Consider the following 26113-nt stretch of genomic DNA (forward strand, 5'->3'; position numbering starts at 1 on the left):
ACATAAACTTATACGAATCGGGGGACAGCATATGCAAAGTGCGACAGCTGAATTTACTTAAAATAGAAAATGGCCTTGGGTCACATCTCAGTCACCTCCCCCCAAATAATAAATCTTAGTCCTTTATGTGAGCAGAGCTACGGTTGCTCAAATACTGGCTCACACTGACATAGCTATACTACAGCATCATCTTGTGTGGACATATCTCCTGTCTTAGCAGCCTCTTGGTTACAATCCTGTGATAGCAACCTACAAGCACAGTACTTAAACAGAGGGATTTTGAAAGCATATCCATTTCTCTTCCCGCTACCAAAGACATGTCCGCTTCTACTCTACGGAGTGTTCACCAGTGTTTCTAGTATGAAAGCAATAACGCTTTTCTGCTTTAGTGCTGTCAGAGTACTAGTCCTGAAGATTTTATCCAGGTATATGTAGGTTTCTAAATGTCCTGGAATGTGACTAATCAATAAACCATGCATGTCCACAGGAAGAAAGCACACAGATGTGTTGTTGCGGTCCACACTTTATGTGTGAATTATAATCTCATACCACTGGGAGTTTCTAAAATTTGCTTTAAAAAAGCCCTGCTTAGACATACTCTTTGCTGGCCACAAGGCTTTTAGGGATGGCTGTTGTTATATTATAAATCTGTCCTACCTTTCTACCTCAGTCTACCCAATATAATGGCAACAGATCATAAAATACAAACCTGTGTTGCATTGCCTCCAGTCATGCCACCGTTACCACCTTCAGCTCTGCAAAATGACTTTATTGTACATGATTATATTTTTGCAGTAACTAGGGTTAGGTCATATTACAAGCTGCAGCATTTCAGTGGCTTGGTATTTTTTGTTCTGGAGCCAGCATAGGTAGTTGCTGGTCCTGCGGTTCCTAGGATCAGGTTGCTGAAGAGGTTCTTCTTGGTGTCCGTTATGCTAATGGTTTCCAGTCAAAGTGTTTTGATTGTGGATACAGTGGTACCTCGGGTTAAGTACTTAATTCGTTCCAGAGGTCTGTTCTTAACCTGAAACTGTTCTTAACCTGAAGCACCACTTTAGCTAATGGGGCCTCCTGCTGCTGCTGCGCCGCCAGTGCCCGGTTTCTGTTCTTATCCTGAAGCAAAGTTCTTAACATGAAGCACTATTTCTGGGTTAGCGGCATGTGTAACCTGAAGCGTATGTAACCCGAGGTACCACTGTACATATATCTGTCACCAGGCTCAATTAGTTGATCAGAGCTGAGTGGTAGCAAGATGCTTTCGTTTTACACTTGCAGACTTGACATATATACCTGCCACGGGTAGCTAGTGTGGTGTCCTCCCATCATCATAAATCCGGCTGGGACTGATGGAAGTTGGAGTCCAACAACATCTGGTGATGGGGGCCCAATTGGCAGTACCACAGTGTTTCTCAAGTGTTTTGTACTTAACTTGCCTTTCTAAACTTTCTCTATGAAAACTTTCCTTATACTTGAAGACCTGTGGAACAGAGCAAGATGTGTTCTCCCATTCTCCTCATTTCGTTCTTGTGTGCAGCTTAAATTCAACCAAATCCAGCCCTAGTCTGGGTGGTGGTGGGATTCTGTGATTAACTTCTGGTTTGTGTCCCATCTCCCTGCAGGTGCATTGTATCCTTGGTTGTTTCAGTTTGAGGATCTAGGTCTAGGACTAGATATTGGAGGATGGTACAGGATCAGTATAGGGATTTTCCTAGAAAATATATGTAGAACTAGGCGATATCTGGTTTTCAACATCGCGATATATCACCAGCTAAATATCATGATATCTTGATATATCCCAATATGTATCTGGGGTGGTGGGGGGCCTTGCTGGGCCTCCCCGCGGGGCCAGAGGGTCCTTCCATACCTCCCTGCAGTGGCAGAGGGTGCACCACACTTTTCAGTAGTGGTGCCTGCCCTGTGGAACTCCCTTCCATCAGATGTCAAGGAAATAAACAACGGACTTTTTAAGAAGACATCTGAAGGCAGCCCTGTTTAGGGAAGTTTATCGCATTATTGCTATTATTATTATTATTATTATTATTATTATTATTCTGTTGGGAGCCACCCGGAGTGGCTGAGGAAACCCAGCCAGATGAGCAGGAAATAAATAAATAAATAAATAAATAAATAAATAAATAAATAAATTTGTTCCTGCTAGTGATGTCTACTGTGTTAGCCACCTAGACAAAATGATTTGATGATTATATTTTCAAAGAAGAATACAAAACAAATGTCAACAAAATGCTTGTCAACTGATTTGTTGCAATTAATATATAACCCATATTTCCACAGGGATCTTCGGAGTCTGACTTGCCACCCTTCTATATACTGATACATCAATACCGAAACAATGCCGGTTCTCAGAAGTAGCTTGGGGCATTCAAATGTTAATATTGCAAGTGACACTTCGAGTCTCCATGAGATGAATTTTTCAAATGGAGAAGTAATTTCTGAAAAAAGCTCAACAAGCCTGTTTGAGAAAAATGGCTATCAGGACTCCATTTACCTAAACGCTGCCAACATCTTTCAGGGCATTCATAATGAAAAGCCTCAAGATAAAATATTGGTAAAATATGGACATGGGCCACTACCTTCTCTCCCTGATTTCAAAGATGAACAATTCCAACGTTTGTCCTATGAACTGGCTTTTAGTGCTCTAAAATGTAAGTAGAAAGCCTATCCTAATTTTTCTTCTTTCCACCCCAACCATAATTCATAATTAAACATAATTCATTGTGCATAATACATAATTCACCTTTTGTGTTTAGAACTATGTAATTTGTAGCTAATCTAGTTGGCATAGAGAGCAGAGCCTCTTTTCTGTGTCTCTTTCAACCACACAATAGTGTTTCATTTCTCTTTTGCAAATCTTGAATCTTTAGTGCTTGAATGAGTTTATTTTAATCAAGAATATGTGCCAATGATCAGTTTGCAACAACTATGACTGCATGCTTGGCAGATTTTTCTCTGCCTTTTTGCCCAGGGCTTAAAAAGAAAAAAAGCAGGTCATATATGTTTCCAAGGTACGAAGGACAGCCTGCTCCTGAGAGACCACTGCTTTCTAGGGGAGAATCAGCTACTTCACGTTGCATGTGTCTTGTGTCTCTATTCCTTTCCTTCCTTAGAGGGCTGATAGCTTTAAGTAGAAAAGAAGAAAAGGGAAAAAAGACAGGGTGTGTGTATGTTTGGCTTGGGCTTTCTGGATCAGTACATTTAGCCTGAGCAATGCTCAGCTGACAAAACATACAGCTTAGGTCAGGGGTCGGCAACCCGCGGCTCCGGAGCCGCATGTGGCTCTTTTACACCTTTTCTGTGGCTCCGGGGCAGATACTAGCGAAGGGAGGAGCGCATTGTGTGCCCCGACACTCCCCACTGCGGTGGGTGCTGTACTGGCTGTGACGGGTTCAAGTGGCTCTTTTTGTCTTAAAGGTTGCAGACCCCTGGCTTAGGTGATATGCTATTTTGGTTTTTACTTGGATGTAACCACTGGAGGGGATGGTTGGCATAAGCTTGGCATAATCTGCATGTCCCTTTCCTCCATACATCTGTATCTTCCTCCATCTCATCTACGGTATATGTTACATTCCATATTCCTTTGGATCACCTTCAGCACATATATGTATCCATTTTTATTTTGTCTGTCTGCTGAGAAGTAGCTGGCCTTCATCTTTGACAGAATGTTTGAGTGACTGCTCTAGTGCTGTTTCCCACAAATTAATTATAGTCTAGCCCTATGGTCTAGGGTTGGTTTTACTGTCAAACCCAACCCTAGTCCAATTCTAAAACATTCCTTGATCTTTGAAAAAGAGCTCCCTACTCTGCTCATCTGCCAAATTTAATTTTGTAGCAGGGACACCATACAACATGTGGGGGAAACAATCAGAACCATGTATACATGGTTTTAAAAAGACTTTTAAATAAGTCTTTTAAAAGTCCATGGCTATTCTTCTTAAGAAAACTGGTGTATGCTTTGCATAACTTAATTTATTATGAACCAGCCCTTGTAGATCCATTGATTGGAGAACTTTCTGGTTTTCTGCATGCATTTATGAAACAAGAGCACACACAAACACACACCAAGTCTCTGACAAAAGTGACGTTTAGCTAATAAACAAGCATATGTAGGCAGTCACCAAAATATATTTATTTCCCTCAAAAGTCAGTTCTTTTTATCTTTAAGAGGGGCAAGCTGTGGTGGAAAGTGCACAGTATTCAGACATTGAGATGCCAATAGGAAATTAAGGAGGGTGAGGGAGGTTACCTTGCCAACTTGCTGAACTGAGATAAGCATGTCTGGGTTGGTATGCAGAAGTGGAGGGAAAGCTATTGGCATCCATGGCAACAACCTAAAATATGGTGACATCAGCTTTTATCGGTCATGCAGGGAGGAGAAACTATTTCTGCCCCGCATTAATAATCCACATTCCTAGCTGAAATTGAATATAATGTGGTGCTTAAACAGAGGAAAATCCTAGGCAAAGTATAATCACAAATACTTCCATGAATCTAAAAATTAAACTTAGTAAGTGCTGTGCTTCTGTGTTATTGAAACTATAACGACTAACAAGACAGCAATAGTCCATTAAAAGTACCCTGGATGGGAACAAGGCCAGGTATCCAGTTGTTAAACACTGGGGGTGGGGTGGAGCTGCCTTGTGTTTTTCCCTCTACCTTTCCATGGACACAAGTTTCCTTTTGAACAAGATGTTATGTACCATGCTATTAATAAGGAATGTGTTCCAACAACATTTGTGTGCACTCCTGCTCTTGTGTTTTGCAGTTCTTGACTTTTAAGAACCTGTGTACACAGTTAGAGAGGTTTCCCTCTCTCTCTCTTACATGTCCACTTCAGCCAGTAGATTGTATTTCATTATGGGGATAAAAGTTTGTGTGTACCCTGTGTGTGCATTTTTTTAAAGGCAGGTACTATAAATTACATTGAAGTTGGCTCATTTTGAAACTGACCATAGCTGGTGTAAATGAAGATTCCTATGGGAATACATGGCTAACTAAAGCCAAAAACCTTTCTTTGCAGGAGGAGGAAGGGGTAGGGGAGAAATCTAGTTCTAGATTTATGGCTTATGCACTTTGCACTAAACCATGGTCTTACTCAGGGACAGCATCATGACCAGAGACAGCAACTGAGAGGGGGCTGCTTCCTGAGCCCAAGGGGAAAAACTGCAGCTAGAGAAGTGATCACAGCCTGCTAATGTAACTAAATCAACCTATAAGTAAAGTTGGGAAATGGCTTGCCATTCTTTCTGTGGAACCATAGACAGTTTCCATAGTTTCGGTGGGACGAGCTCTGAGTGGCACATTGTTTAGTGAGATTTGCAAGTATTGCCACTTATGGTCTTGTACATCTTGTGACATTAAACACATGATTTATACTCATGGAATACTAAATTTTATTCACACTTATTCACACATATTTTCAGAATTCACCTTAGAAATGTTTAAATGTTACTGATTGCTACAAATTTTTTAAAAAGCAAATGCTGTAATAATTTGAAGATCGCTTCTACCATCTTTTTTGTCTGTAGATCAAGATGTTCTTGAAACTATATTGCTAGACAGTGGCATTTATCCAATGCAGTCAATAGTGAGTAAATATTTTGTTTTGTGTTTGTTGTACCTTGTTTGCTTAAATTACCCTGTGCAGATAACTTACTAATGCACTCACTTTACACATCACTAGATGAGTAACTAATTTAAAAAGGAAATAATCCATGTTCTTTGTGTGCAGATGAGTATAAAGCTTTAAGGACTGGCTTGTGTTCAAAGAAAAATGGACTTGTATGACTTATTTTTGAGTTTCAGAATCCTCTCTCTCCCTCTCTGTATGTACACACACAAACACGCAACATACCTGTGACACCTATGTATTCGTAAACATATAGGGCAGAAGCCTGCCAATTTGATCTCTGATAATTAGGTTTTCCCTGAACTATATAGGGTTGCCATATTTCAGAAAGTAAAATTCCTGACACCCGCAAAGTTGTTGGGCTATTTTTGGGAACAAACCCAAATTCTTGACCTTTGGGGGGGAAACCAAGCTTTTGGAGCTGTTTCTGCTGCTTTTCCCCCTGTGTTGCCATACAACTAGGTTTTCTCTGACATTTTGTCAGTTTGGCAAAATTTCCCCTTGACGCCATTTTTATACCTGAAAACTAGGACATGTCAGGAACTTTCCTGACATATGGCAAGCCTAGAGCTATACAACATGAAAAAAGAAACAACACATATTTATTTTAAGCAAATAAAATGCTATCAGTTCACACTTTCGATGTAACTCTAGAAAAATTGGTAGTGGTGGACAGGAAAAAGCCAATAAAAATGAGGAAAGTGCACAGCAATTTATTTTGAGTAAACAAAGAAAATGATACCCCACACTCAGGTTTGTTTTGCTATTGGAAGGCTAGCATTGCAGTTGATTGTATTCAAGAGATCTGAAGATCATAGCTGCTCCACATGTGCCCTGGGGTTGTAAACTGCATTTTAAAAAGCTTTCTTAAATGCTGCAGTTACTGGACTGCTGGCTTCACTGTGTGTGTGTACTATAAATAAAAAATAAAAAATCATGGCCTACTGGGAACTAGTGGTTCTAAAACTGAAGTGAGTCTTCTGGTTTATTTTAACAATTAGAAGTATTTCAAAAGGTTCAAAAAAATAGTTTCCCCATTTTTTAAAGTCAGCATCTGAACAGTTGTTTTTTTTGCACTATAATATGTATAAAGGTAAAGGCCCCCTGACGGTTGAGTCCAGTCAAAGGCGACTATAGGGTGCGGCGCTCATTTCGCTTCAGGCTGAGGGAGCTGGCGTTTGTCCACAGACAGCTTTTCTGGGTCATGTGATCAGCATGACAAAACTGCTTCTGGTGCAACAGGACACCATGATGGAAGCCAGAGCGCACAGAAATGCCGTTTACCTTCCTGCTGCAGTAGTACCTATATCTACTTACATTGGTGTGCTTTCAAACTGCTAGGTTGGCAGGAGCTGGGACAGAGCAACGGGAGCTCACCCCATTGTGCGAATTCAAACTGCCGACCTTCCGATTGGCACGCCCAAGAGGCTCAGTGTTTTAGACCATAACACCACCCATGTCACTATAATATGTAGGAACTTCTTCTCTCTGTTTGGAGGGTTGTGCTGCAGATTTAGCATTTGGGTATTCTTTTTTGTTGCTTTCCTATCTTGCCACATGGCAATTCTCTCTTTTTGCAGTCAGACCAATTGACCAGTCTAGTTGTTGTGATGTTGTATGATCTCCAAGATCGGAAATTTGAAGCTCGCGAAAACATTGATGATGAAGAACAAATAGCAGAAGTCCAGGAAGTTGAGCGTTATCTTTGCAGGTATATGTACAAGAAAGTAGACGGATTCTCATCTGATAGCAAGTACTGAACAATTTTCAGATGTGAAATCTCATGTCGGGCTTCACAATCAGTTGGACTGATTGATTTCAGGTTGATTAGAATAATATAATGCTGCCCCCCAGTAGTGGCTGGTGCAGAGGTGGGGTGCTGCTGATTCCCAGACTTCCAAACGCATTGTGTCTCTGGCGCTTACCAGAGGGGTGTGGGGCAAGGTGTGGGAAGTTCAGTGCTGTGTGGTGGAGCCAATCCACCAATCTGGACCTTATGTTCCTGTGCAACACCAAATTCCCTGTGCCCCCACTTCTCCCTTCAGCACTTGGAAGAGAGGAGAGCAGAGGGGCCCTGCCTCCAACTGGTGCTGCTCCCTCCATGGGATATTAACTCTGTTTCTTTCAATCTCGTATTATCTTGGGAAAGTAAGTCAACACCCTGCTCACTTCTATATAGAAGAAAAAAATGCTTCCACAAGAATACAGAGGATAGACTTCCTTGGTGTTGCTACCAATTGTTTCCAGCCTTCCCCCGATGGCCTTTTCAGGAGATTAGGAAGACTGCTGGGAGCAGGAAAAACTGCAGAGAGAGAGAGGCTCAGTTATGGCTCTGGGGCTTTTTAATTCAGGAAAAAAATGAGTAAGGGGGAGGATATGATAGAGCTGCATAAAATTATGTCTTGTGTGAACAAAGTGGACAGAGGTTTATCTCTCATAATGCTAGAGCTAGGGGGTCATCCATAGAAGCTGAATGGTGGGAAGTTTGGGACAGAAAAAATGAACTTCATTCAGGACATATCTAAACCATGGAATCCAACTATGTGGCCAGCTTTAAGAGGGGATTGGACAAATTCATGGAGGATAATGGCTTCTAGTCATGGCTGAAAACCAGTTTGGGGACATTACAAGTGGGCAAGTGACATTGCGCTTATGTCCTTCTTGTGGTCTTCTAGGAGGTAGCTAACTGGGTACTTTTGAGACAATATGCTGGACAATATAGGTCTTTTGATGTGACCCAGCAGGGCTGCTCTAATGTTTAACTTGTCTCTGGTTTGTTTGCATCTATGATCCTTACCAGGCTTACTAAAACCTAGTTTCATTTGGAACCAACAATCTGGGATCGAAAATCACTTTAACATTGGGTTGTGAATCTTGGCCTGAATTAACTCTGGCTTGTTGCAGCATGCAGGTTTCGTATCCTGGTTTCTTTTGTTGCTGCTAGCCTAGAAACAGAGCTGCAGGGGAAGAATGACTCAACACGGCTCATATGCCGAGATTCTCACTGGCACTTTCCCTTCCTTTTCATTCTGCCTGGCGACAGGCTCCTTTCCTTTCCCACCTGTTTCTGACAAGCTGTTCTTCACTAGCCTAGATGAGGCTTTGGGGTGGGACGTTGATGGGCCATTAAAGGGACCACGGGCAGTTTTTTACCATACTGAACTAGGGGTTAAAAGAACTCATACTAAGTGGTTTAAATTATTGAGTGTGTTATTATCAAGGAGCATGTATCACCCTCCTTCAACCCACTGGACATTTAGAAAAACAGCATTTTTAGCTTGGCAAACTATATCAACAGATGCAGTCGTACAGCTGGATCTAAAAGCTACCAACTCCCATTTCTTCAGCAACCCATCCACCCCCCTTTCTTGTTCAGTGGACCAAAGTAATTACTGACACTTCTTCTGCTTGCTTACCATGTGAACTTTTGTTCAAGAGGATTGGGAGCAAAGGGTCAACAAAGAGGGCTAGCAAATCTTCCTGGCGAGTGTCTAGGAATGGGGGAAGGCTTTGCAGCTTTGCACAGAGATGTGTCTAATGATGTCTAGAGGGAAGAGCACCTGCTGCTGGCCAGTTGTAAGAGAGCTGGGGACTTGAGTAACAACTTACTTTGAGCAAAGCAAAAGGCTTTGGAGTATTTGCAGAGGAGATGTCGTGGGGTGTGGGTGGGGACAACTGATACAGGATGAAACTAATCATGCTCTGAACCTCTGATCCAGGTCATGGCTTGCTAAACTATGGAATAGAGGGAAGAGTGGTGAGAAAACTGGCCCTCCAGATGTTGGTCTTTGAGCCCCAGTGGCATAGTCAGTGTGGTTGGGAATAATAGACAAACAAGATCTGGAGGGCTATGTTCCCCACCTCTGGCTTAGTAAACATGTGGAGCAGATCAGACCATTATAGCACAACTTGAATCTGTTCTGATGATTTCTCTAGCTGTAAATGCCCTGGGGACAGGGGAGTTGGCCATAATTTTCTCTTATGTATTTCAATACCAGTATTGATTGTTGCAAGGAAACAGGATTTTGCAAGATTAAATAATCATGAATTAAGCTTGTCACAAGATTTATACATATCCTCCTTTTAATCTATAGCTTTAAGACAAAACTGGCCGCTGCATTGGCAAGATGTCGAATCAAACACGATGCTCTTTCTCTAGAACACATTCTGCCAGAAACAATAAGGAAACAAGAACAAAGGGCTTCCACACTACCCTTGTATGTGTGGGTCAATTCACTTAAAATAAGGTGAGGTTGATAGCTTGCTAGTGTAGCATGTATGTTTTTAATATTTGCTTCTTTCATAATTATATCACATGCTCATAGATAATATAAGCATATTCTCCATGAGAAAATGTGTTGGTGGCAAGTAAATTAAATGGTTTTCTTGAAAGCTCCATAACATTGTCCTAGTACTCTAAACTTAGTGGTGAATGTGAGTGGAATGTTCTTTTGTTGGTAGTCTGTACCTGCCTATTTTAACTACCAAAACACACTGTTGTGTGCGCCATTGCACCCTTTACATGGAATCTACTGGTTCCTTTGCTTACAGCAGCAGCAGCGTAGACTACCGCAACTTACAAATGTTGTTTCTGCCAATTCTTGCCAGCTCCAGCCTTCACCTAGAACCATATTTCTACATCTGGATGCCCAACAGTGCAACTGCTTCCTTGCATTCCTGTGTGACACATTAAAATCAATCTTATTTAGACACGAGCAGCAAACAGAAACAGGAGAGCTTTGCCAAATGAGAGTACACATTTTTGTTAGATACCAAAAACAATGAATGTGCTCCTAAGGCCCTTTCAGACTGTCTCTTCTTAAAGGTAAAGGTAAAGGTACCCCTGCCCATACGGGCCAGTCTTGACAGACTCTGGGGTTGTGCGCCCATCTCACTTAAGAGGCCAGGGGCCAGCGCTGTCCGGAGACACTTCCGGGTCACGTGGCCAGCGTGACATCGCTGCTCTGGCGAGCCAGAGCCGCACACGGAAATGCCGTTTACCTTCCCGCTGGTAAGCGGTCCCTATTTATCTACTTGCACCCGGAGGTGCTTTCGAACTGCTAGGTTGGCAGGCGCTGGGACCGAGCAGCGGGAGCGCACCCCGCCGCCGGGATTCGAACCGCCGACCTTTCGATCGGCAAGTCCTAGGCGCTGAGGCTTTAACCCACAGCGCCACCTGTCTCTTCTTAGGTGGCATTAAATCACATACTGGTAAATTCAGGCTGCACAACTAAAGTTGATTTGGCACCCTTGCACAACAAACCCACTTCCCCTCAGAATTTGAGTTTTTATTATAAGGAACACAGAATACTTAATAGAAAGCCATTGTTATTCTACTTCTCTACAAACTTTGTGTAAAGTGATGAGGATGCCTACTTGATAAAAAGGTCATTTGGAAGTGACCCCAAAGTCTAGCTGTCTGATTCAGCTTCTCAGTATTTACTTACTACTATACATTCAGCATCACTATTTTGGGAGCGACCCCAGGTTCAGTATGTGACCTTGGAGGGATTAGAGCTGAACTAGGCCATGTGGATCTTTATACTCAGCTTAGCAGTGGCATGTTGCTCTAGGAAAGAGTAGGTCTTTCCAGTAAGGGATCTGAGAAAGTTGTTCGAGAAAGGGAACAGAAGTGTAGTTTCAGACTTTGTTGAACCTGGTACAGGTAGAACCATGGAGAGTTATTTCTGTGGGGTGCACGTTCAGCATTTTAAGAACTTTGTGTTCGCAAATCCCAGGGGAGGAAGCTTGTATGTACAGGAAATGTGTAACAATTTGTAGCAGGGTAGTGAACAACAACAAATTAAATCAATGCAGACTTATCTGTAGTGTTCCAGATGCAAGTACAAAAGACAAAGTGATTTCTTACTTTTATATTAAGCACTTATATTATATTATATATTATATTAAACAGTTGTGTTTCTGCAACAGCCTTGAAGATGTTCATAGCACTTTACACAAGGAGGGATTCACTAGAGTGGAATCGGTCTCCAGTTTTGGTGGCTATTCATATTGCCTAGATAAGCACTGTGAAGACGTACTCATTTTCCCTTCTACTCTTAAAGAAAAACTTCTTACTCTGCAGCTGTTTTCTGATTACAAGCTCTTATTGCAGGTATGTTAACATGAAACTGAAATAAATGTCCTAACTTCATGCTTCATAGTCTTTCTGTGTTGCATGTTTCTATTTCTTTTCAATGTCTTGTTAAAAGAAAAGAGCAATTGAAATAAACTGTGGTGCTATGGCTGTGCTTACAAACTTCTGCAAAATCTGTTTTGATGTGTGGTGTGTGTTGGTTAGAATGCTTATCTTCTTCCACAAAGAACATCACTAATTTGACCACAGCTGTAGTGCAGTTTTTTACAGTTGACTCGGAAGACTTGCCAAACTGCTTAGCAAGAAGCTCCAAACTGAAAAAATCTGTTCGTGAAACTTTGCAGTAATATCATTAGCTTGAATTACATTAAATTCTGGGTCTGGAACTATCTCTCTCTACAGTCTCCAGTAGTTCATTGCTAGCTTTTGATTTGTTTAACTTCAGTTCACAACCATTGTTTTCTGTTGTCTTGTATTTGCGTGCTGTTATGATTACACAACTTCTGTTCTTGCCTCTCCTTTGCCTATGACATCGTCTCTTTTCAGTCTTTGGAGATTGTGTTTTTCATTACAGCCTACCACTGGAGTACCACTTTTCTTGCAAGGTGATTTATAGGCACTTGTGCACACACTCCTTCAAATTTCTTTTGGCCCCTTGTTCCTCATCTCTGAACATCAAGCCTACTAATCCCCTTTCACCTGATATGGGTTCTAGGGATATCATGCAACTGTCACTGGATGTCCTTAAGGCAATTTAAGCACATTTACTTAATTGTAAGTAAGTCCTTTAATTCTGAAAGGCCGTCAGGTTATGAACTAAATGTGATAACCTTGAATGCTGGAGTAGAAGGACTAGTTATGATGTCCTTGAAACTTGAGCTTCGTTGGGGGCAGCTTTACTCTAGATTTGCTAGAGTTTTCTTTGTTCAATGTCAAGTGTAGGGTCTGAGGTGACTAAGAGACAAGAGTTACAGTCTGGGAAGCTGTGGTTCAAGTCTTTCGATGTTCTCACACAGTTCTCTTTTCATATTAATCCATAAATATAATCCCACTCTCTTTTTCTCCTCGTGCTTTTTATCAGTTTGTTTGCATTCAGGGGGAGGTTTGCCGAATCATTTATGTAGCAAACATGGTGTATATAAAGAAAGAGTAAAGGCTTCCCTTCCCCCTCACATACTGTATCTTTCTACGAAGGAAACCTTCCCAATTCGAAACGTTGCGACTCAGTAGCTGATTCACTTGGCAATTTATAATCTTGTCCCATCCATCCTGCACACGTCTGTAAATTAGAGCCAATTTCATCCTAATAAATAGAAGAGCCTCTGCATCTTAATGGCTGCGTCTGGGGGTTACTGATAGGCAAAGTGCTTTGGCACTCAGCGTCTTCCTGCCTCCTGGATTCCATGCCGGAGCAAGAACCCAGGTATCAAGACAATTTGTGGGTGAAGTTCACTCCCCCGGGTCCTGGGGGGAGCTTGCAAGGACAATTACCCTCAAAATCATCCTTGTTTTCCTCTGCAAACGATCTCCGCTAATGTGGGAGCTGTACCCATTAAGGCAGGGAGCACTGGCAGTCACCAGCCTGCCTCTGTATTGGCACCATATGCCTTGCAAAAATCGGTGTGATTATCATATGGAAGCAACTACATGATCACTTGGAACATGTGTGGAATTTAGCACATTATGTTTGAAGCCCCTTCTGTTGGGAAATTTTCCCAAACTGCATGCCACACTTTCCATACTACGGGGCTGAATGTAATCAGATGGCTGGGCCCATATGTGAAGCAGTTGGTTTAGATTACAAGCAGAATGTGAGCAACGGCTGCACATTCGAAATGGCAAATTCAGTTTTCCTGAAATACTTTTTTACTTGGGTGCTGGACCTGCAGAAATAAACAAGCTTTGCCGCTTAAATAATTTGTCAATCACCCTTTTCTTAACTGGGCATCTCTGCTTAATTCTTAGGATAAATCCAGGAGTCTTGCCGTCCATTCGGCAAAGGCCTTGCTGAATATGGATGATGACATCTTAATAGCACACATGGGTTCATGGCTCACTGTGGCTCATATGTCGGTGCTGACAAATCAGATGACTTCCAAAGTGTTTGTATGTGGAGTAAAGTCTTTGGCAAAGGAAGCTGAACTGAAGGACTTGTTTGCACAGATGGAATGTAAAAGTAAGCATGTGTTAGCATTATTCATACCACTTAGAAGCCATTTGACACGGAAGGGTATATACACTAATTAATGATTAAGTAATAAATTCAAAATTGACCCATTTGTTTTAGAACGCTCTGGTTCGCCAGAAGCAGCTTAGTCATGCTGGCCACATGACCCGGAAGCTATACGGCCAATAAAGCAAGATGAGCGCCGCAACCCCAGAGTCGGTCACGACTGGACCTAATGGTCAGGGGTCCCTTTACCTTTTACCTTTACCTAACTTGCAGACTTATTTGGTTCTTCTCCCCTCCCCTTCAGATATTGTGCTACTACGTGAAGATTTTGCAAACATTGAACCAACTGATAAGCTGCAGAAAGTTAAAGTTATTTTACTACTGCCTCGGTGTTCAGGCCTGGGGGTTAGCAACCCAATAGAATTCATTCTAAAAGAACATGAAGGTAACTTTTTGAAATATTTCTCTTAGATTGCCGTAAAATGAAATGTTTGATCTGCATTCCTGCCTGTCTTGGCATTATTGGTGTTGATGGTTTTATGCTCATTATAGAGAACCATCATTAGTGGAATCCTAAACAATTAGTGGAATCCTAAACAATTAGTGGAATCCTAAACAATTTCCATTATCTCTACCTGCAACTCAAGCACAACGTTTTGTGATGCATTGCTGCACTACTTGACACACTCTGTTTTTTGTTGGTTCATCTGCTTTTAAATCAGCCAACGAGAGTGATATAGAATTAGGGGTTGGGAGTTTGGTCAGCTGGTCTCAGTCTTTCTCTTACTTCCCATCTGTCCTCAGAAAAGTTGCCAATTTTTCTCTTTTGCCTGCATAATCCTAGACCAGAAGAAAAACTTTGTAATACATCTGGGTGGAAGTTGCTGAGATGTAATAAATGGTGCATAAAAATGTGATCAGTTTCAAAGTGGCTTGAAACTGGCTTGTTGAAACCAATCATAGTTGTGTTAACCATCATTCCAAGTCCAGATGATGCAGCAAACTGGTTTAATAGAGCTGAAGTAAACACTTCCAAAGTCTTTGTTTTGGTCATGTGGAAAGGAGGAGAGGGGAGAGTTCTTTTTTGAGGGCAGTGCATATTGCCGTGGTCTAGTGTTTCATGAGGTCATGGTCAGTTACTGGTTTTTGTTTGAACTTACTCATTGTATTCTCTTCAGATGCAGAATTACTTAGAGATCTCTCTCAGGGCTCTGTAGCAGAAGATAAACTCAATTCCCTTGCTCAACAGCAGCTGAAAGAATTGTCACATGCAATGCAGTGTAAGTTTGTCATTAACTGGTAAGAATTAGAGTAAAATATTGTGTATAGACAACCCCTGAGTATTCAGGGAAATAAAAGGACAAATAAAAGGACAAGTATTGGAAGAGAAAATTGTTCCTGGAGCAAAAAATGTCACAAATACTGATGGGCATCTGAAAACATAGTCTTGCAACGGGAACAGTCACCTTGATGTTTTAGGGAATCTCAATGGCCTTCTTTAGGGGCATTTGTTATCCTTTGGGATATCTTTTCCCATGCAGTTGCAATGGAAGGTCAGCTGATGATGGACTATTCCAGGAATGGAGGAGTCTGCAGTGTGCTAAACAGGCCTAGCCTATCAGTCTTTATTGGTTCTTTTAGCTGTTGTTGTTCTTTATGTTCCTTTTGGAACTATAATCCCTGATTTTTCCAGTCCACTTTAGGAAAGCCTTATGAGCTAATCATCACTTGCCCCTGCCTTCTGGAAGGGATAATAAATGCCCTCCCTTGAAAATAATTTAATAGAAGAAAATTCCTTTCTCTGCTGAATAATATTTCTAAAATTGTGAGAAAGTCAGTGTTTATTTTTATTTTAAAGTAAGGTTTTAAGATTTGGTTCCCAAGGCAGCTAACTTGCAAATTATTTGGACTAAATGGTCTTTATGGGAAACAGGATCAGAGCAGATAAAAAGATGGAACTCATCAATAAAACAATTGCAAATTAAAACTTATTAAAAATGGAGTGGCAAAAGCTTTTGATCAAAGTGACCCATAAGTATGTCTGAATGAAAAGGTACTTGCATGTCAGTGGAAATCCATCAGAGGGTGCTAGACAGACATCACAAGAAAGTGAGATAAATATTACTTGCTGATGTCCGTAAATCAAGTTGCTATTAAAGGCACAGCTATAAACTTATAATCCTAGCCAGAAATGGATGGTAGGACATGTCACAGGCACAATATGGTTGTAGGGAATGTGAAAAGGTTTTAGATTATATAGAAGAAAGGGGATCAGCATGTGGGTCCCTAGTTGGGGTGGGCTTTTAATGGAACATATGATTTACTCGTGACAAAATGTGAATTCCTGGTTGCTTTAGTTATAAGATGGTAATGTTCAATACATCTATACAAATTGGTTCAACTTTAAATGTTTTTAACATCAGTTAGTGACATGTGTTTAATATTTAAAGTGTGCTTAAACTAGAAATTATTAGCAGTTGGATTTTCTTGTTACAGTTAGCAGAGTGCAAGCTATTGTCTACTGCACCTGTTCAGTTTACCCAGAAGAAAATGAAGTTGTGGTGAACAAAGCCCTGGCATCTGGAGCAGAAGGACCCAAGGCCCAGCCTTACAAGTAAAGAACAGGCTTTTATTGGTTGTGAATTACATTCTTCCGCTGATGCAGGGCTTACAGTGCCATATAGTCCCTACCCCATTCATTCTGTTTCAAAACTGTAGAGAGTACTCAGAGCTTGAGCATAGAATCCTGTCCAGCTGCTATACCTATTGTAGCTAATTCAATGACATTAGTAGCTGGTGAATTAAAAAAACAACAACCCAAACCTTCTACTCATGAAATTGATGTGTCTTTCTGTCAGGATGACCATCTGCATATGTCATTTTTTGCATGTCTGCTTTAGTATGTAGATGTTACTAGAAAAAACAGGATGAGAGCCCATCCAGCCATGCAGAGTGCATGGCCCCCGTTGATACCATTGTGTAGCCCAGTGCACACATTGTTACTTGGGTTCGAGAAGGGGAGGAGTATGACGGAAACTCAAACTGTAGTTTGAGATGCTCAGAAGTTTGAGTTTATTTCAAGCTATAGTTTATTGTGATGTGTGAACCAAGCCCTTGATTGTACAGTTGTGGCATACAGAGAAAAGGATTGCTATTGAACCATCTGGTCATTAACGCTTCTCTTGCACCAGAAACAACAGATTTGCTGTTCTTCAGGAAAATCCCAAGTACTTTTTTTGAGGGCAGTTTACACATTGTGACAACTTAAAAAAAATGGGCAAAATGACTGATGCCCAGAATGGATTTCTGCCTAGGTTGCTGATTTATGTAATGTGATTTGGTGACCCTCCTGGGACTGCAAAGGGGTTAAGTTTAACCTCTGGTTTGCTAGTAAAATTGAATTACTGTGTCATGAAATGATACATGTCTAAGAAGTGTGTTACCGACCTGAAAAGTTTGGAAAGCTCTGCCCTAAACCTAAGTACGTGAAGTTAAAAACTCTTCTGGACATCACTCGTAATAGAAATATGCAAAATAACTAAGCAAGTATTAGAAGTCACCCCAGAACTGGCCCTACTAAAAATCTTCCAAGATAATAATGCCCACTCACACATAAAGAGCTCAAAACCCACCTACTCTCAGCAGCCAGAAGCATCATAGCCAGACACTGGAGAGACCTGTCAGGAGTAAGCATGAACCAATAGGGAAACAGCCTTATTAGAAAAACTAACCAACAAACTGAAAATGACATGGGGACAAATAGAAGAAGACACCTTCGCCCCAATACACAGCCCGACAAGACGACAACAAGAACCCACTGACAGCATACGAATCAATCTGGCTAACCTGATCTGATCCAACACACACACACACACGCACCCTGCTCAGACACAAAAACAATTCTCACTACAGCCAGCCAAAGTCAACCAACCACACCTAGGCCACCCCAACCTCTCTCACCACCAAGGAAATACAACAAGCGAATAGGAAGAGAACCCACACAAGTGACGCTGACACAAAACCCCACACATGTACTAAGTACAACGGTACCTTGGTTCTTTAACATCTCCATTGACAAACATTTCTGTTTTCGAACACCATATACCTGGAAGTAAATGCTTCGGTTTTTGAATACGCCTCGGAAGTTGAATATGCCACGCGGCTTCCGCTGAGTGCAAGATCCTGAGGCCTAACTGTCAGCTATTGAGTTTTCGGTTTTTGAACATTTCAGAACTCAAATGGTCTTCTGGAATGGATTACGTTCGAAAACTGAGGTACCACTGTAGAAGACTAGAAGCATTGTCACCCACCCCTCTCGCCCTCCCCTTTTCTCCCCCATTTCTTGCTAACCTAACACTGTATGCAACACTAATGTCTCACAACAAATGAAACTGATCTGTAGAAAACGCAACTTGAAAAAAAGAGACAATGCACGTATTTTTGTAAACTAAGAAATCTTTAATGATTTTTTTTAAAAAAAACCCAGCACAGTTGGGAACAGTTGCTGCCCATTTAAATGAAAACAGTGCGTTTAATATACTTAGGAAAAACCCTTCATGACAGCTCTTAGCTTTTGTTTTTTTAAGAAAACTACAGGGAGGCCACAATTGACTAAAATTGCATTTTACTTAAGGGCACATGGTGGTGATTCAATACTTTGTGTTAATATCCACTGTAGGCTTTGTCCGCCTGTTCTTCCATTGTGTTGCAAATCAGAAATAAGCTTGTCTGCAGCAAACTTTTTCCGACTGGAGCCATCAGATATTTCTAATAGCTGTTTTATAGCTGTTCTATCCCGAGAGGTAAGTACTAGTAAAAGAAAAAGTAATATAACCAATAAAATGAAGTGTTTTGATATTTTGAATTTTTTTTGCTAGTGAATTCTTGGATATAGATGAAAGGTAGTGTAGATTTAACAGTTAACATGCTTAACAGCCAACCATTGTGCAAGTAATCTGTCCACGAAGAAGGCATTGTGCACATACATAATCTCCCTCAACTGCATTTTGTAAATTTCTTGGCCGTTATGTTGTCTCTCCAAGAAATGTGCTCTCATTTCCTTTGCCCGGTTCAGTAGTATGCAATCTGTGTCCACCCCCCACCTGCCCCAACATACCACCCCACTGATCTGCTGAAAAAGTCAGGGTCCCAGATAAAGATTAACCTTTTTTCCTGTATTGCAGCCTTCTTTTCACCCTTCCTTTCCTCTTCCTACCACCCCACAGAGCATAGGGGCAGCCGCAGAATGTCAGTGGCTGCCCTGAGGCCGCCTTTCATAAGCAGGCCTCACGCTCTGCCAGCAGAACTTCCCTGCAGCCTCCAGAAGCATTGGAAGTGCCTGCTTATTCGCGTTATTTAGTCTAAAAACTTATCTTGTAGTGCCCTGAGAACTAAAAGTATTCTTAAACTGAATGCAGGTAATGGTGAGTCGTCCAAGATCACCAAACAATTCCATGGTGGAGGTGAGATCAAAAGATCTCCATCTGTTTCAAAGCTATCTTACTTTAATCGTATTGTTTGCCATCTGATAATATGATGCTTAAGGGGAGCGGGTGGTGTTGTGGTGTAAACCACCGAGCCTCTTGGGCTTGCCAATCAGAAGGTCGGTGGTTCGATTCTGCGCAATGGGGTGAGCTTCTGTTGCTCTGTCCCAGCTCCTGCCAACCTAGCAGTTCAAAATCACACCAGTGCAAGTAGATAAATAGTTACCGCTGTGGCAGGAAGGTAAATGGTGTTTCCGTGCACTCTGGCTTCCGTCATGGTGTTCCGTTGCGCCAGAAACGGTTTAGTCATGCTGGCCACATGACCCAGAAAGCTGTCTGTGGATAAACACCATCTCCCTTGGGCTGAAAGTGAAATGAGCGCCGCAACCCCAGTCCCCTTTGACTGGACTTAACCGTCCAGGGGTCCTTCACCTTTCACCTAATATGATGCTAGGGAGGTTATTTTTCTTTACTGTTACTACAGTACAGTGGTACCTCTAGTTAAAAACTTAATTCGTTCCAGAGGTCCATTCCTAACCTGAAACTGTTCTTAACTAATAAAAAAAAGAAAAAAGAAAAAATGAATAATTTTTTTTTTTTTTAAAGAAACTGTTCTTAACTAGAGGCGTGCTTTCGGTAATGGGGCCTTTTGCTGTCGCTGGCACATGATTTCCATTCTCATATCCTGAGGCAAAGTTTTCAACTCGAGGTAACTCTTCCAGGTTAGCGGCGTTTGAAACCTGAGGCGTTTGTAACTCAAGGTACCACTATATAGTTGAGCTGGAAAGCAAGGAGGGTAGAATTTCCCAGGTAGGGAGCCCCTGCTTTGGTTCTTCAGGGGATGTTGACCTCCAGCTCCCGTTAACTCCAACCAGCATAGCCAGTAGTTGGGGATGTTGAGAACTGTAGCTCCAGCAACAACTGGAGAGATTCAAAGGTTAGCTACTCCTGCCCTATATGATAATAAGGACAATGAGGTCTGCAGAATGGTGGTAACAGTAGATACTTAGAACAGCAGCTACTTCCTCTGAAATGCACAACAAATGCTAACGTGGATTGCTTTCTCAGAACTAAGGGTGTCATTTTCCTATATTTCTATGTACCGTGGATGACACCGGCTGCCCTTCTTCGGAGCTGTGATTTGGTTTTGCTGATAATGTGTCCCTTTTAACTTTACAGAGGGATCCATCGGAGACGGTGTCTGTGAAAGATGTTTTAGCTCGTGCTGCGGCAAAAGGGTTATTGGAAGGGATTGACTTAGCAAAGCCAGCTAAGAGAGAAGAGAAAAAGAAAAAGAAACCGAAAGTAACCCAGCCAAAGACACCTACTAAAGAGGCAGTGATAAAGTCCAAAATTCAGGAGTTCCTGGATCGAGAAATGAAACCGGGCATGATTGAGTCAGATATTTCCGTCTCTAATTTAGCTTCCAGTGCCTCTCAAAAATCTGTGAACCAGACAAATAGTTCCGTTCCCCTGAAGAAAACAGTCCAACCCCTCTCGAACTCGTCTCTGCCGATGATGTCCAAGAATTCGCTTACTGCAGCGTCCATGCAAAAGATGTTTGAAAAGCATCGAAACATCAGAAAACCAAAGCTTGACGATAGTGTGATGGTCTTGAAACCTGTCGAAATCGTCCTGCCTCCGGTAATGGTGCCATACTTCAACCCACAAGGAAACCGATCCCATATTTCGACTAACCATTATTATTATAATTGGGGTGGAACTCATGGCACGCTTAGCCCTTCTACATCCAAAAAGCTGATCAAGACAAAAGAGCCCTCGCTTTCTTCTACAGTCAAGCATTCTCGTCCGTGGCTTTGAAGATTGCCTTTTGTATCTCAATTTTTACCGTAATTCTTTCAAAATTTGAAACTTGCATTCCTGTAATGGTAAAAAACGAAAACCCTTGGGCATTCAGTATTCATCTGCATAGGGACCAAACTGCTCTAGGCAGCAGTTAAGATGCTCACATGCCTTTTCCACAGCTATTATTATGGTAGCAGAGGGGCTGTTCTGCAGAAAGGCTTTTATTTCAATGAACTTTGAATGTCAAAATACTTAAATTAATATACAGTATCAGATTATGCAGACAGGGGTAAACCAGAGGTTTCATGGGCAATAGATGATCAGCTTAGAATACAGCAGACAGATTCTGTCTAAGTAAAAACTTACAGGTACTGAATTTTAGGGCAAGCCGTTACAATTGTAAACAAGAACAGGGCTTCTAAAAAGTAGAAGTGGATTTCAGTTCTTATTTTCTAGATATTTCAGTGTAAAGCCTTGGGAATTTTGAATACCTTACCTTGTTTCTTTTTCTAAAATTGGTTCCAGTCTGCAGAGTGATCTTTCAAGACTTCAGCCTGTTTAATAATCTGCTCAAATCTTCTCTTCCAAAAGGACTGGTTTTTTTTTTATTTAAAAAAAGCAAATTGTGACCATTTTGGCTTTAAGAATAGGACATCACAACCTCAAAGAAAAAGGACAAGAACATTTCCGGGCTTTCTTTGTGAGGGAGCATAATTACTGGATGGTTTCATGTTGCTGCGGCTAGACACTGAACTCTACTAGGACGTCAATATAAATATTTGGCTCATTAGGCAGCATAGTTAAATGGAAACAAACCTATTAAACAATTGCTGATTAATGCCTTTCATAACTCTAGTCTGTTATTTTCTGTGTTCCCCTCACCCTAGCCACTTAGTATCTTTTGTAACTAAGGATTTTATAGGCTCAGTTGTAACACATATGCATTAGTCCTAGATCATTACAGGAAAGACAAATGTTCTGTGCTTCTTTATAGGTTGACTATATTCTTTCTGTAATGTTTGAAGGGCATTCATATATCATGTGTAAAATATACCCATGAGGCATAGTTAACTGAGATGCCTTGGTACCTTTTCAGATGTTAAGAAAATTTCTGTTCCATATGAAACAGTCTTTGTTATATATAACATATCAGGAGCAATTAAGCATTTGGTGGTAGGTAAATTGAAGAGGATGCATAACGTGGCAAACCAGAAGTGTTTTGGCTGGTATCTACAGTTGAGAGTACTATTGCGTTAGGTAGTAGTAGTAATAATAATAATAATAATAATAATAATAATAATAATAATAATATTTATTATTTATACTCCATCCATCTGGCTGGGTTTTCCCATACTTTTGTATTTTCTTAAATATTCAAAAACCATCTTTTTCCTTTAGTAAACCTACTCTCATTAAAATCTGCCCTATTTTATATTTTAATCCGGAGATTACATAGCCGAAAAGGAATAATAACCATTTTTTTTTACCAAGCTAAGACAACTGTTTTTAGAATGGTGGTTTTTCTTGTGAAATCACTAAGCTCCCAGCGACATAAACACAAGAGGCCAGCAGTTAATGCAGCTAAATTTATTCTTGCAACAGATTACATTTAAATGTGTAAAAAGTGGACAATGGTGGAAAAAACTTTTCTGTTTTAAAATCAACTACTTCACGTAATAGCGAGAGCTCTTACTGATAAACTGTGTGTATTTTCTCCTTTCTCTTTTGCAGATAGTGAAATAAATCAAACCTACTTCTGCTATTCACACTTCTCTCCCTCAAAATAACTATGCCTGCCAGAGAGAGGAGCTAATGATGGTAATGATAGAGCTCTAGAGAGGCTCAGCTTTTGTGAGCTAATGCGATAAAAATAGCAGTTTCCCTCCATATGTGATCTGTTTAATTGACTGCAGAGTTCTTTAACAAATAAACAAGTTCTTAAAGCTTTGTAGACGGTGCCATCTTTGTATTCAGCTTTCTGTAGATTTTCTTCTACTCAGCTATTAAAGGCTTTGCACACAAAGTTTATCATTAAGACCTCTTTGTTACAGAAGTAGGATTGATGGCGTTTCATGCAAATTTCTTTCCGTTTTTAGGCATTTCTTCATCTCTATGAAAAAACATGTTTTTTAAAGAAATAGTACTTGTTTTGTATAAACGAAGCAACAAGCAGCATCAAAGAACTGCTGTGGGTTGGGGCAGAAAAAAAGGCATTAATTAAGCTATCACAAATGACTGGTTAACAATCTCCCTTCCTTCAACGGAGTACGCAAATGAGGTGGTCCGTGAGAGCAGCATCTAACTTGCTTTTTGTGTTTTTAAAAAATAATAGAAGTTAGCTTTACATGTTATTTTTGCCATTTTACTTCTACATATTCAGTTAATTAAAAAGGTGACTACAAATAATTACAAAAATCCTCTGTCTTTAGGCAACCTATAGTACACTGAGATTACTTAGCACTGGATTATCGTGTGCGATCACATCCAGTAATAAAGATATGTCAACATAATTGAAGAATATTTCAGTAAAAATAGAATAAATAAAATAAAAATATTTAAGCTGTATTTAACAAGTTAATCAAAAAAAGACATGAAACGTCCAAGGCATAATGAACATGGCTGCCTTGTGCAATTATAAAGAATGCATAGATAACAGAAGTGTCACTACAACATTGAGTAAGTCATTGGCATTTGTTCGCATTCAACCCATACATGTATTTTGGCCATCATTGAGAAATGTTTTATGTTTTTTTGTCTGGTAAGAACTGCCTTGCTTTCTGTTTCCAGCAGTGGCCAGCCTGATGCCCTTTGGGAGCTCACAAGTGTGGCCTTCCCTATTGTTTAGTCCTCAGCATCTGGTATTCAGAGACACTATCTCTACAATGGAGATTCCATAAAGAAGGTTCAGATAAAATAAGCTTATATAACAAGTTTGATTTTAAAGGAGTGGGATGCAACTCTCAGCTGGTGGGACTTAAAATGCTGAAAAGTATAATAAAAAGGTTTTAAAGCTTTTGAAACTTTGCAACTAAACCAAAAGCTAGTTGAAAAAGAAATGCTTGGTCTACTCAATGTTTTCAGCAAGCATGTCTTGCATTTTCTTCTGAATGTGAAAAGGTCATACTCTAGAAAAACTCTATGCCAATTAAGACACAAATGAGTTAAGGTTTCCTGCTTGGGTTTGAGTACTTAATGAGAATGGAGCATAGCCATATAACAGAAACTATTGGTTTGCAATTTTATGATTTTTTAATTTTTATTTGAGGACAGCTGCTAGTAGTCAGCATGTACTTTCTAAAAATGGAGAGAGGGAGCCAGATTATTTTCTTCAGGAGGGAAGTGAGAATGGTAATACCTTAGCAAAGGCAGACCCAAGCACTTGTCTACTTTAGGAGTACAATGGATGTGACTTTTAGAGCAATAAAGCCAGGAGGCTACACTCCTTAGGGTTACTTCTCTTGGAAGGTAACAGACCTTACTACCTCTGTAAAGTTAACTGGAAAATAATAAGGGTTTAGTCAGACTTTTTTTTTTTTTAAAAAAATCTCTTTATGCATAGGCTCATTTCTGGTCTTGTTAACCTGCAAACTATACATCATAAAAATGGGGAGGGGGGGAGTTGCTAAGTTTTCCATTTTGTAGCTCTTGGGACATTGTGGGCTAATTCACACATGCCTGAATTGATGATTCAGCAATTGATGACCTGCAGTTGGATGTGTGACCTAGCTCCACTGAGAAGCGGTGTGTTTGAGGTGATATGGAAGGGGTTGTGATCCGGTGTCTCAGTCACACATGCAAGCCACTGCTCGAGGTGGTACTGATCAGGTGATAAACATGCGCATGAAAGCAAGCCCAACGCTGCCTTTAGAGAGGTAAAAGCAAGTGAGCACAATGCTTGGTTTGGCAGCAGCTGTTCCTCAGCGGAGGAGGGAAAAGGAAGAGAAACCTTTTAGGATATGTGAGCCAAATGGAAGCAGCTGTGGATGCTGAGATGTGGTTGGGTTTTTTTTGAGCAGTGGACATCATCCCCCCCCCCCAACTCTCTACTGTTCCTAGTTGCTCCTCTTCCTATCATTCGCCAACCTGTCTGTCTGCTTCAGAAGCACAAGAAACTCTTGCACACACAGACATTTTTGTGTACTGAAACGGCACATGCAGCACCGACAGAATAATGTCTGTTTTGCAGTGCGCACTCATGGTGTCAAGCTACAACTGGGTACAAATTCCGTCAAGACACACTTGCATGATTGTGCACATTGCGTTTCCTAAATGGAAGCAATATTTGTGCAAGAAATAATGACGGAGCATTTTTGTATCTTGACACTTTTCAGAACTGACACTACTGATCGACTGTAGTATTCTGCCTAATTCCTTATACTACAGATTGTTGGGCTACTACAGAAAGATTCACACATGACTCCACTTTTGAACAAACAGGAGGTTTTGTGGTTTACTCCTGTATGCATTGATATAATCTCTTCTTTAGTAGTTTTTGATATGATCTCCTCTAATGGTTTTTGGGTGATCTCCTCTAATGATCTCCTCTAATGGTTTTTGGGTGGGACGCAGGTGGCGCTGTGGGTTAAAGCCTCAGCGCCTAGGACTTGCCAATCGAAAGGTCGGTGGTTCGAATCCCTGCGGCGGGGTGCGCTCCCGCTGCTCGGTCCCAGCGCCTGCCAACCTAGCAGTTCGAAAGCACCTCCGGGTGCAAGTAGATAAATAGGGACCGCTTACCAGCGGGAAGGTAAACGGCGTTTCCGTGTGCGGCTCTGGCTCGCCAGAGCAGCGATGTCACGCTGGCCACGTGACCCGGAAGTGTCTCCGGACAGCGCTGGCCCTTGGCCTCTTAAGTGAGATGGGCGCACAACCCCAGAGTCTGTCAAGACTGGCCCGTACGGGCAGGGGTACCT

The 26113-nt window shown here is 41.1% G+C and overlaps 2 protein-coding genes across 15 annotated transcripts in view; one reads left to right on the forward strand and one right to left on the reverse strand.

Moving 5' to 3' along the window:
* Positions 1-24731, forward strand: part of NSUN7 (NOP2/Sun RNA methyltransferase family member 7) — a 26794-nt gene extending 2063 nt beyond the window's left edge. For 3 of the 4 annotated variants that reach the window (XM_079989698.1, XM_079989699.1, XM_079989697.1), the window contains exons 3-13: positions 2293-2663; positions 5544-5602; positions 7225-7355; positions 9739-9891; positions 11576-11759; positions 13707-13917; positions 14219-14359; positions 15093-15194; positions 16411-16528; positions 18593-18716; positions 20577-24731. In XM_079989698.1, coding sequence (XP_079845824.1) covers positions 2351-2663; positions 5544-5602; positions 7225-7355; positions 9739-9891; positions 11576-11759; positions 13707-13917; positions 14219-14359; positions 15093-15194; positions 16411-16528; positions 18593-18716; positions 20577-21218 — 2178 coding nt within the window. In that variant the 5' untranslated portion in view covers positions 2293-2350 and the 3' untranslated portion in view covers positions 21219-24731. The remainder of the gene's footprint in view (positions 1-2292; positions 2664-5543; positions 5603-7224; positions 7356-9738; positions 9892-11575; positions 11760-13706; positions 13918-14218; positions 14360-15092; positions 15195-16410; positions 16529-18592; positions 18717-20576) is intronic. The other variant, XM_079989700.1, reaches the window with a different exon arrangement.
* The window catches only part of APBB2 (amyloid beta precursor protein binding family B member 2), a 112263-nt gene continuing 108925 nt past the window's right edge, over positions 22776-26113 (reverse strand). For 9 of the 11 annotated variants that reach the window (XM_079989691.1, XM_079989690.1, XM_079989688.1 and 6 more), the window contains one exon: positions 22776-25710. The gene's annotated coding sequence lies outside the window, so the exon portion shown is untranslated. The remainder of the gene's footprint in view (positions 25711-26113) is intronic. The other 2 variants (XM_079989687.1, XM_079989686.1) reach the window with 2 other exon arrangements.

The sequence above is a fragment of the Podarcis cretensis genome (genome assembly GCF_951804945.1).
Source record: "Podarcis cretensis genome assembly, chromosome: 9".
NCBI classification, from domain to species: domain Eukaryota; kingdom Metazoa; phylum Chordata; class Lepidosauria; order Squamata; family Lacertidae; genus Podarcis; species Podarcis cretensis.